The sequence below is a fragment of the Miscanthus floridulus genome, chromosome 4 (assembly GCF_019320115.1).
Source record: "Miscanthus floridulus cultivar M001 chromosome 4, ASM1932011v1, whole genome shotgun sequence".
Taxonomy (NCBI): Eukaryota; Viridiplantae; Streptophyta; class Magnoliopsida; order Poales; family Poaceae; genus Miscanthus; species Miscanthus floridulus.
In genome coordinates this window covers 85,216,477-85,227,681 of record NC_089583.1, presented here as the reverse complement: position 1 = coordinate 85,227,681, position 11,205 = coordinate 85,216,477, and the positions used below count along the sequence as shown (strand labels likewise).

The 11,205-nt window shown below is 47.5% G+C and overlaps 2 protein-coding genes and 1 pseudogene across 2 annotated transcripts; 1 reads left to right on the top strand and 2 right to left on the bottom strand.

Moving 5' to 3' along the window:
* Window positions 1-3,125: 3,125 nt before the first annotated feature.
* LOC136549909 (patatin-like protein 2) lies at window positions 3,126-8,092 on the bottom strand. The gene is made up of 7 exons (XM_066541341.1): window positions 5,535-8,092; window positions 4,938-5,119; window positions 4,676-4,862; window positions 4,232-4,399; window positions 3,739-4,041; window positions 3,479-3,660; window positions 3,126-3,394 (listed from the first exon to the last, which is right to left on the bottom strand). Exons 1-7 carry the CDS (start codon window positions 5,661-5,663, stop codon window positions 3,337-3,339), a joined length of 1,209 nt encoding a protein of 402 aa, XP_066397438.1. The 5' UTR covers window positions 5,664-8,092; the 3' UTR covers window positions 3,126-3,336.
* LOC136549911 (2-hydroxyisoflavanone dehydratase-like) lies at window positions 5,597-9,262 on the bottom strand (annotated as a pseudogene).
* A 151-nt stretch (window positions 9,263-9,413) lies between these two features.
* Window positions 9,414-10,805, top strand: LOC136549910 (tuliposide A-converting enzyme 1, chloroplastic-like). The gene is given in 2 exon segments (XM_066541342.1): window positions 9,414-9,645; window positions 9,647-10,805. Coding segments are annotated over 2 exon segments (981 nt in total). The 5' UTR covers window positions 9,414-9,510; the 3' UTR covers window positions 10,493-10,805.
* The last annotated feature ends 400 nt before the right edge of the window (window positions 10,806-11,205 follow it).

The following is an 11,205-nucleotide window of genomic DNA, read 5'->3' as shown; positions in this document are numbered from 1 at the left end:
GCAGGCTCACGTGTCATCGTCAAGAATCAGAAAATAAATGAAGAAGCTAGCTATCATGCATGCGATACGTAACTAAACTAAAAAATGTGCTCAGATAGTTCTATTTTACTGTTATGTATAATGTACCTCAATAATTGATATTGAACTGAACATATTTAAAAGTAATTATAAGATTATGCTCCTTCCTTTATTTTATAGAAGCAATTGAAAAAGGAAAACATAACATTTGAAAGTAAAAACGTCCAAACAAGATAGCAATAACCAGCATGTTAATAACCGGGAAGAAAAACGCCAGGGGTAAAATGGTCTTTTTCTCTAGCACTTAACACCGTTATAACTCCAAACTAACGGAAGTGTCAAATAGAAATGAAAAACTTGAGACGAGGACAGATAGGAAAGAATTTGAGTTTGGGTGCCAAATAAGAAAGTTGTACTTTTTCTAGTGTCAAATAGGAAATTTTCTCATGAGTATACGTGCGTGTTGTGGACATCGTAGACGTGTAATTCTAAAAAAACATAGGACTGTACGAAACATGATTAACTTTATTCAAAAAAAGGGGGGGGGACGAAAAGGAAATTTGCATTGCACGTCCATGATGCACTATCTCATGTACAATCACAAGGAAAAACAAAGAAACATATGCATGTACATCAAGCAAATAAAGGCTTCTCGTTGATGTGTATTCAACGGGCCGGGCGTTGCCAGCGATCTGCTTGTTGCCGATCCGTGGGCTGCATGTGACGAAGCAACGCGTGCAGATGATGATGATAATTGATCGATTGATGATTCATTTCAACGGGTGTTGCCAGCGATCTTGTTGCCGATCCCTGGGCTGTGTCCGGGAGCCGTGGGCCGCCCGTCGGTGGTCGCCATCATGCTGGCGGTGATCGTCGCCGTGAGACCTTGGACTGGAGGACGGCAACCACCGGCGCATGCTCCCTGGACCGCGTGTTTCTCCGCCACCAGCAGCCTCCTAGCCTCGCCCGACGCCACGCCGCTCGACGACGTGACGATTAAGACGATGATCGCAATGCACGCCCACGACGGCTTGACAAGACCGGCGGCCATTTTAGCACGGGAGTATATATGTGTGGAGTCTAGGCACTGGAGTGTAGCGTGAGAAGGGAGATGTTGCTCTGGTAGTCTGCTGGTGCTAGCACTAGTAGTCTCCTTGAGCCCTGAGCTTGGCTTGTAGTTTGATTCGAGAGGAGCGATCTCTGCGACAATTTATAGGGAGCTGAAGTGCTCCGGCCGGTTTGCACTATTGTGACGCCGAAAACAAAAGGGCTATCAGTACGAGGGGGCAGAACATGAAAGAGAGAGAGAGAGAGAGAAATAAAAGAAATGGAAATGCATGTGTCTACTCTTGAACCCATGTTAGTCCACCATCGCGCCATGTCACTTATTTCATGGCGCAGGTCACTTTCACCGCAATCCCAGGTTATTGTCACATGGTAATAACTGATAAGACTGCAGTCAAAAACTCTGTTCTTGTGCACGCGCACGTCGCTTGGAAAAGGAAAAAGAACTTCTAAAGCGTAATGATTCGGATTGGAAGGTGCCGGCTACACTCACGTGAACTGTTGAAAATAACCTGAAATGCCAAACCACTGCAGAAAGTGTTATTATAACATTATGTTTACTGTCATGTCTCCATCAGAAGAGGATTCAGAACCAGGGTGGCGCCAATTGAATCTCTGCATGGAACACTCCGGGAATCTTCCCGTCTCTGACCACACACAGACGGTAGCTAAGGCGCCCATGGCATCTGTGTTTCACTTGCATTGTGCTCCATCGAACACAGCCACACAGGGCCATCTTTTGACCGGCCACGCACATTCGCCGGCGGCAGAGCTCCCTGGTCCTAGGAACTCACGTTTTCATCATTAAACCTTTCAGCCTATGGGCGCCTGAGCTCCCAGGGGAAATAAACATGGCCGGCCTGGCGAGTGGCGACGGCCGACGGCCGACGGAGTTGTAAAGTCACCTGCTCAAGGATCCAACCAACGGTTTAGGACACCCAACTAGCGCAGGCCACTATATCACGGGAAAAGGCTCCAAAAAAAAGCTCACGCCTGTCCTGTCAGGGGCAGGGCGACGGCGACCGTTCTATATTGCCGGAAATACTTGTCAAATGGGGCTTTTTCCGAAACGATGGTCCATGGGGTGCAGCCATGGGGCACTAAGGGGTGACCAAATGCCGCCATGGCTGGCTGGCCGGAGCTCTGAGCTCTAGTTAATTGCAGCATATTTAGCCGCCATCCAGGGAAAGGGGAGGGCACTCTGATTCCAAATGCCAACTGTCTCTACTCTTTCTACTCAGTGCCACTCATCTGAACGTAGCTATCATATTAACAAAGGACTAGAGATTGTGCTTGTCGACAATTTGTATTCCTAAAGTTGCATGATACACCTACTTCCTGAGATCGACGAGATCTTTCGGTGCTCCCAAATCGATTGGTGATGGATGTTCAAGACCTTTTCTCCAAGTTGCAGCCTTGAGGGGGCAAATGAGTGTTCTGTAGAGCACCACATGGCCGGCTACCTCGTTTTGGAAAGCTATAGACGGTTTGTGCTGTACCCATATCAATCCCAGCACCCTTGCCCCTTGGTTGCTGCAAAGGTTCGCGATCTGGCCACAACTACCTCAGTGTTTACAGTTTTATGTGACAGCAATGTAATGAGGTGAAACTTTCATCGGAAGCTAAAAGATTCTCACAGATGATCCTCTTGCATTGACCATCCATAAAGTACGCCATAAAATATGGGCAGCTTTGCCTTTGATCCAGTGAACCCCTTGCTACACATTTGTCTAGACTGTACACGCTCCAAATCGAATGCCCATGCCCAACGGCAGAAGCCTACGCAAGTACCAAAGGCACAGCTCTTTCTGAAAAACAAGCTCATCTTGCCTGTTATTCAAAGCAAAGATCGATTAGCCTATTTCTCTGAAGAAAGCGAGGCACAATCGTACCAGGTACTTGTTCCATGCAGCACTGCTGGGATCTGCTCCAATGTTTAAGCGCATGGCCGACCTGGAGCCTTTTCCTTCCCTTGTCGGCTGAACCGCTGAATTAAAACCATCAATACTAACAAAACAATGATACAAGTAATCCAATGCTGATATTTATTAAAAAGAATATTGGTATTTTCCATTTTTTTACATGCTACAAAAGCCAGCCGGCAGATTCCAACATCATCAATTTACAGTGTCAGCATGGTCACCTACAAATTGTTTTATTGTTACAATTCATAACAAATAATATCAACCATAGTTCTTAATTGAAGTAATGCAGAGTTCTCTCAGTGTGTTGAAACAAGCATGAGGGCTTTCTTCATTTTGGCGATCTTGTCTTGCGAATTCGCCTTTCATCAGACAGCAGCTCCGCAAATCTGTAAATAAACAGCTAAGTACATCCTAGTTGGGTGTTCTAATGCAATCATCATTACGATAGGAGCTGTAGACGTAAAACTAACCTCTTTAGAGCTTCTTCATTGGTCATCTCTGGCCTATGACAAGCCAGCATCATATGGCCAGTTTCCAAGTTCTCCTGAGAGACAGGTTTCTTTAGTAGCATATCTCCAACTCTGGCAAGTTTCTCCATATTTTCCTTGGTCGCAACATCAACAGAGGACAGTGTCCCTTGTAGAGTATCATCCTGTTATTTTGAAATAGTAATTTTTGAGACAAAGCAAATCTATTAGCTCTGCAAACTAAATGTATACACTGTACTCACCTGAATCCTCAGATAGTTTTGCTCAGAATGCAAGGCTTTGAAAACAGCAGAGATATGGATATCCACCATATCTGCACTTGCCTGCGTGAAAATATCTACCAAGGGAGTGGATCCACTGCCAAGCAACCAACCCAACACTCCCCATGATTTAGCCGTTTGTGCATTGTAGTTTGCTTCAAACTTTGCTGAGCCTGTGCCTAGTGAAACGACCAAAAACCGGCCATAATCCATAGGTTTTATTGGGAAGAAATCTGGGTTTTCCTTGAATATCTGTTTGGTTACTTCTCCAATGGCAACTAAAGCCTAAACAAAAGAAAGATAAATTAGGTTTCCTTAAAAAGTTCGAAGTTACTTTTAATTTCTAAATCGCATACTATGTTGATACTTTGCAAGATTTTACACATATAAGAACTGCAAATAATTTATCAACCTTGCATCATGATTAAATTGCAAATTTCTGATACTAACGCATAATTACTGATAAATATCGCACCGGATTATTGGCAGCTACTCCTCCATCAATAAGATGGAACTCCTTGGTGTTCCCATGGAAATCTTCTGTCTTGAAGTAGTGTGCAGGAAGATAAGTTGGAGCAGCAGATGTGCTGATACAAATATCTGATAGTAGAGCATCCATTGTGCTGTACTTCTCATTCTTAACCTATGATATAAAAGAAAATGCCCGTGGTCATGTAAATTTTAAGCATGGAGGATGAACAGAAGTCCCTGTTATTCACTTTTGATCTTTCCCCTTGATTTATTCTAACACCAGTTGAAGTGTTTTTATTTGAGTAGCAAATATTTCATACACGGCTGAAGTTATTTGGTTCTAACTCATTGTCATAAACATGCAGAGACAATGTGTTACGGTATGAATCACCGCTCTTCACAGAATAGAGAGGGATAGATTGGGCAGGGGTGAGAGAAAGAGCCACACCTCATAGGACGAGAAAATAATAGGTTGTAGCCGCTTGATGTCGAAAGTTGGTATTACCACATCTGTTAAAGTCTCATGCAGCCTGGTGATTCCTAACTTCTTTCTGACAACTTCATGAAGGTACTTACCATCATAGGAAGGTCCTGACAGCGATCGGAATATCCTCATTATCCTACCGAATGGACCCCTAAAGAAAGACCAAAAAAATGTTGACCGGAAAGTTTGCAATCCAATTAACAAGAACAATAAGATATGTATTCACCTCTGCTGTGGGAAAATCTTGGGAGCATGGTTCATATAAAATGCTTGAATATCCTTGGCTGCAAAGAGTGGCCTGTTTGAATTGTTTGGTGCAACCAGCATTGAGGTCACAAGCCCCCCTGTGCTGGTCCCAGCAATGACATCGAAGTAATCTGCTAACCTGGCTTCCTCTCCATCAAGTTTCTTTATCAATTAAGAAGAACAGTTTTACATAAGAATCAATCAAGAGAACATTTAGCGTATTAAAAATAGGATGGCACTCCTAATTATGACTGCAATGCAAATTGCGACAGGCTTTCAAGATTTACTCAGGTTTTATGAAAGTCATAATCTATTAAGGTTTAAGTTAACAATGCTTCTCCAGAATTATCGCCCACGATGGAATATAGTTGTGAATTGGGTTTAATTCTAAATGGTTTGTACTTTGAACTAGCATATCAACAAATTTTGGACTCTACAAATGCACTTATCACCTTCATGCGAGCAACATATGCAATAGGGCGTTCTAAACTATCATGTCTCTCACTAAGTTAGTGTTGCCTAGGCAATCATACGATACATGAAACCACATTGTGCAGTTCTGCTTCTACAGATTTACCTGCAACTCTGACTCCAGAAAGGTGAGAACAACAGCCGGAATGATTCCTCGAATGCCTCCACCATCAATAGAAAGAATCGTTACAAGGTTTCCATAAGTTGGTGGCTGGATGTGTTTTCCTTTCTCCATATTCCGAGTCTCTCTAAGGGCTGGTTTAACACAATTGAACCTTCACCAAGGACAATCAGGATGCCAAGGATGCTGAAATATATGTACATACAGGACAAGTATTTATAGGCTTCAAGACGAGAAATGTCAAGGTATTGGCAGGCAAAGGAACTGGCTAAACATAAAGAGAAGAGATGTTACCAAGAGGATCTATACATTCAGTGGTTAGCCATTATGCGCAACTTAAACGTGGGATAACATCGTGCCCAATATGGCAACATGTCAAATACTCCATTCATAAGTGCAAACGTACAAGCCAAATGTTTGAAACATTGTTAAGGGTGGTTAGGTTAGGGTGTTTTAAAGGAACACAAACAGTCACCTAAGTAAAATTTTAATGCTTATTATAATATTTCTAGGAATGGAAAATGTGGTTCTCTTTATTGTAACGACTGAGATGCTTGCATTTGTGAGAAACAATTATCATTTTGGGGGGAATAAACATCCCTTTCTGAGTTGCCCTTAAGCTAAGGGATCTACTAATGCCCTGAAGGCACTGCTAGAAAAAAGAAATTGTCACAATTCAATGCTTTAGTTATGATGGAAAACTAGTACTCACTTATTCAGAACCAAAAGAAAGCAAGCCTCTGTGCACTATTTCAAGTTTTCAACCTCAGCTTGCGCCGATGCATGCAACCCTGTCAAAGGTGACAAATTCCATGTGCTATTTCATGCTGATTGACTAAGATACCAAGATCAGGAAGAAGCTCGCTGCTGCATAGTTGACTGTGGACATCATGCAGCTATAGGGAAACAATTGTTGCATCATTGCTGAGGTATGTTCATTCCTTTTATAAGCAAATGATTATTTTCTGTTCTCCACATCACATGAACTAACAGAAAGATTATCACTTTTTTCCTTGGCTCAATGAAGGGACAAGCTGTAGACTTCCAGGTTTCCAAAGGCTAAAAGTGTAATCACATTTCATATATTATGTAAGGTCACATGCTACGACTAGATATCATCTCATGATTAAGGATTCAAGACTCTTTGGGCAAAGAGAAATCTAAAGGATAGATGTTTGATTTCCAAAAGGTGTAAAGAACAAAAGAATGAAGATGACTGTGCAGGGAAGTATTGTGGATCCAATAGTTATCATTAAAACATAAAATTAGTGCAGCTGATAATACAAACTTAGGTGAACCTATATGCAAATGGAAAAATGAAATTTGCTACATAGTTTAAGTACAAAAAAGGAAGGTGCATGACATCAACGCTGTGTATTATGAGAAATTATCATGTCAGTAGTAACTAGTAAGAGGTTAGACATCTTTATATGCGGATGTCGCGGCAATCTTCATTAATGTGAGCAAGCCTGACTTAGATGTGGTCAAAGGAATTCTGCAGGCTTTTTGGTAATATCACCGGCCTAGTCACCAATTTTGAGAAGAGCTCCATCCATCCGATTAGATGTGAGAATATCGACCTACAGGAAATACTCAAACAGCATGCCTTTTGCAAGATGATAAAGGCAAGTGTGTTTACATGTATAACTTATATCTTGCTCAAACAGCATGCCTTTTGCAAGATGATAAAGGCAAGTGTGTTGGTCAATGAAAGCAAAAAGACAAGTCAAGGAAGCAGTATTTCTCAAAGCCCCATGATGCAGCAATGGAAGTAAAAGATTGACCAAGACATCATGCATGCCTTGTACGACAAACAAAACACGCCTAGGATACCTGAAGGTGGATATCAATGATATCATCAAATAAGTTGGTCCAAGAGAAATTCTCCCCATATTGATTTGTTTTACAACTGTTGGGTTATGATCCATCGTAGGTGGCTGCTTCTGGACTGTTGCATGTGAGACTAACAGCCATTTCTCCCATTTGTGCAGGAACACTGCTCTAGTATGAGAAGCCTCACGACTCATGTATACTAAATGACTGCTCATGTTATGCAACAAGGTCACCAGGAATGTAAAGGGCGTACCCAGTGCAGAGAGCTCCCGCTCTGTGCGTCACCAGGAATGTACTAAAGAGAATATTAGCAATGCTAGGATTTTGTCATAAACTTTAGTCAGGCAAAGCAAATATAGATTGCATAGGTATACCCAATCTGGGTCTTGCACCAATAGATATTAACCCAAAGGTAAGTCTAATACAGCTCAGTTAATTTTGTCCTGATTCAGTAACCCCTTCTTCTGATGAAATTTGAGAATCTGGACCCACACCCTGGCCTTCATTAAGCTTATGTAATATCTAGTAGATAAAATCTAGGACTAACTGTAACTCAGCAACAAGATAAGGACTGTAGACTATATAGACTAGATATATCTATGAAAAAAAATCAAAACATGGATGTCCTTAATCAAAACTCGAAACAAAAATGTAACCAAACATCAGGTTCGAGAACAATGCACCATGGCCGCGTGAAGGAGTGGATAAACGGAGATGTCATCCATAGCTCAGAAACTCAGCGATGACCCGGACTTGCGCCTCCGCCTCTGCGCTCATGGGGCACGAGAGATGGAAACCGTGTCCCTGGCCGTCCGCCTCCCAGTCCTCCAGCTCCCCGCGCCACCCACTTCCCTTCAGCTTCTCACAATACAGCCTTCCTCTGCCCCTCATCGGGTCCTTTCCCCCGACGCACACCAGCACGCGCCGGCACCCCAAGCCAGCGAGATTGGGGGCGCCCTCTGCCATCGGATTGATCAACGGGTCGCCGTCGCACCCGCTCGTGCCCGGGCACACCACAGGCCACAGCCGAACGAGCTCGCGGAGCAACGCTACGCCCATCTCGTCCGTCTCGGAGCTCTCGCCTCCCAGGAAGTAGGGATGGATCAGTACGAGCGAGCAGAGCTTCACGCCGTGGCCCAGCTCCTCGCTGCCAGCGCGCATCGCGGTGGTGCGCAATGTTGGCGCCCGCGCTCTCTCCGCCGACGTGGACGCGCCCGAGGTCCGCGTGGGCGGTCAGCCAGGGCTCCTGCCCCGGCCCGCGGCGTGCGCGGCCACCCACTGGAGCGCCGCCCATGCGTCCCCGTAGAGCGCGGAGACCGGATGCTCCGGCGCGAGGCGGTATTCCACCGACACGACGATTGCGCTGGCCGCCGCGGGCGTGCACCGCTGCGTCGAACGCCGAACCGAGGCAGAACCCGCCGCCGTGGAAGAACACCAGGACGGGGAGCTTGCCGCTGTAACTTCCGGAGGAGGGTGGCGCCGGGAGGTAAATGCGAGCCGATACGCAGGCGTCTGGGAGGATGGCGACGTCCTTTGAGGAGACGCCGGTGGCGGCGTCAGTGGATGGCGGGGCGAAGTCGACCGGCAGGAAGCGCTCGACGCGGCCGCTCCTGTACACGCGTATGAAGCCGGGGGCGTCGAGGATGACCTCGCCGCCGTCGCCAGCGTCAGCGTTGGCCATGGCGTTGGGGGGATTGTAATATGCCACGGAAGGGATCGCAGAAGTCGAACCGACGAGATGGAAAAGTTTACTTCAGTTGGATTTGGATGTGCGGCGGAGAGCCGGAGACCCAGCGGCACCGAGCCGTCCGCCGCCGACGCGGACGCGGCGCAGCCGTGGCCCGTGACCAGTGAGGAAGTATGGCCGGATCTGATCTGACCTTTCGAACCAGCACTGTTCGAGAGTCCAAAACACTCCCAACTGTCCAAATCCAACTACTCGCTGACGTGGGCCACATGGGCCATTCTCAGCTGAGCCCATCCCAACCAGGCCGCTGATCTGTCAACGCCTCCCGCATTCAACACACGCCAACCGTTTGCTGGCGGCGCTTAGACGTGAAGACGTGCAACCTGCGGCGACCGCACTTCAAACCTGCTCGGCCTTCCCAGCCACACCCCGACACCACCCATGGCCGGGTCCGGCGCCAGCGACGATGAGGTCATCTTCGAGATGGCGCAGTTCATCCGCGTCTACAAGAGCGGCCGCGTGGAGCGCTTCTTCGGCTCCGACCCCGTCCCGGCCTCCACGGACGCCGCCACGGGCCGTCGCCTCCAAGGACCGCGCCGTCTCCCCAGACGTCGCCGTCCGCCTCTACCTCCCGCCGCCCGCCAAGGAGACCGAAGCCAACGGCGGAAGCAGGAAGAAGCTTCCAATCCTCGTGTACTTCCACGGCGGCGGCTTCTGCCTCCACACCGCCTTCAACTTCGTCTACCACGCCTACCTCACCTCCCTCGCCGCGCGCGCCCGCGCCATCGTCGTCTCCGTCGAGTACCGCCTCGCGCCCGAGCACCCGCTCCCCGCCGCATACGACGACTCCTGGCGGGCGCTCGTCTGGGTCGCCTCCCACGCCACTGGATCTGGTGAGGAACCCTGGCTCACCGACCACGGCGACTTCTCCCGCTTGTGTGTCGGCGGCGACAGCGCGGGTGCCAACATCGCGCACCACATGGCGATGCGCGCCAGCGCCGAGCCCCTCCCGCACGGCGCCCGCATCAGCGGCGTCGCACTCGTGCACCCCTACTTCCTCGGAGCCGACCGGGTGGCCTCCGAGGAGACGGACCCCGCGCTGGTCGAGAACGTGGTGACCATGTGGCGCGTGGTGTGCCCGGGCACCTCGGGCGTGGACGACCCCTGGATCAACCCGCTCGTGGCCGGCGCGCCTGGGCTGGAGGGGCTCGCGTGCGCGCGCGTCCTCGTGTGCCTCGCGGAGAAGGACGTGTGCCGCGACCGGGGGCGCGCGTACGCCGAGGAGCTTAGGGCCAGCGGATGGGCCGGGGAGGTGGAGGTGCTTGAGGTGAACGGGCAGGGCCACTGCTTCCACCTCGTCGACTTCGCGTGCGCCGACGCTGTCGCGCAGGACGACGCCATTGCCAGATTTGTTAACCTGTAGGATCCTTGCGATCTCGTGGGCGTCGTACATTGCATTTGCGCACAACTCTAGTGTGTGGGTCTGCGGCTGATACGTCTGAAAACCTGCCGCTGCCGGCGAATTCATATTGTTGCTTTTACGTTCATATTGCTGCGCACAATCATATTGCTGCCGGCGAATTTGTATATGGTCTGCGGCACAATTCTAGTGTATGGTCTGCCGGCTGTTGTTTGCTTTTACGTTTTTGCAGTCCGAAACTTATTGTTGCTGATACATTCGGTGGAGGATTTTCGATCACCATTTGATGAGTCCAAACTTGATTAAAATCTTTTGTGTGTTCTGACCAAAACGAGGCACACAAATCTAAGGCCACGACTTCGATTCTTCTGACCACTGCTTCGGAATATCGAACTGGAGAAAAAAGAGGACATAGCTAACTAACGCCCTTCAAAAAAATTTCTTCGACCAGTAAATACAACCGGGATGCGATATGATTCATCGCTGATTTAGGGTCCCTATGATAGAGCTTCAACTCCAGCTAAAACAGATCTAGCTGTGGTTCACTAGTTAAAAGAACGTTTGACAAAACGATTGCTCCTGGTAGATACAATACATGAAATATCGATAATGCTCTTCTATTTTTTCTCTTTTCTTTGTTCTTTTCTTTCTTCTTCCTTTATTTATATCTCCTTTAACAATTCTATTTTTTTCTCTCTTATTTATCTCTTCCTCTC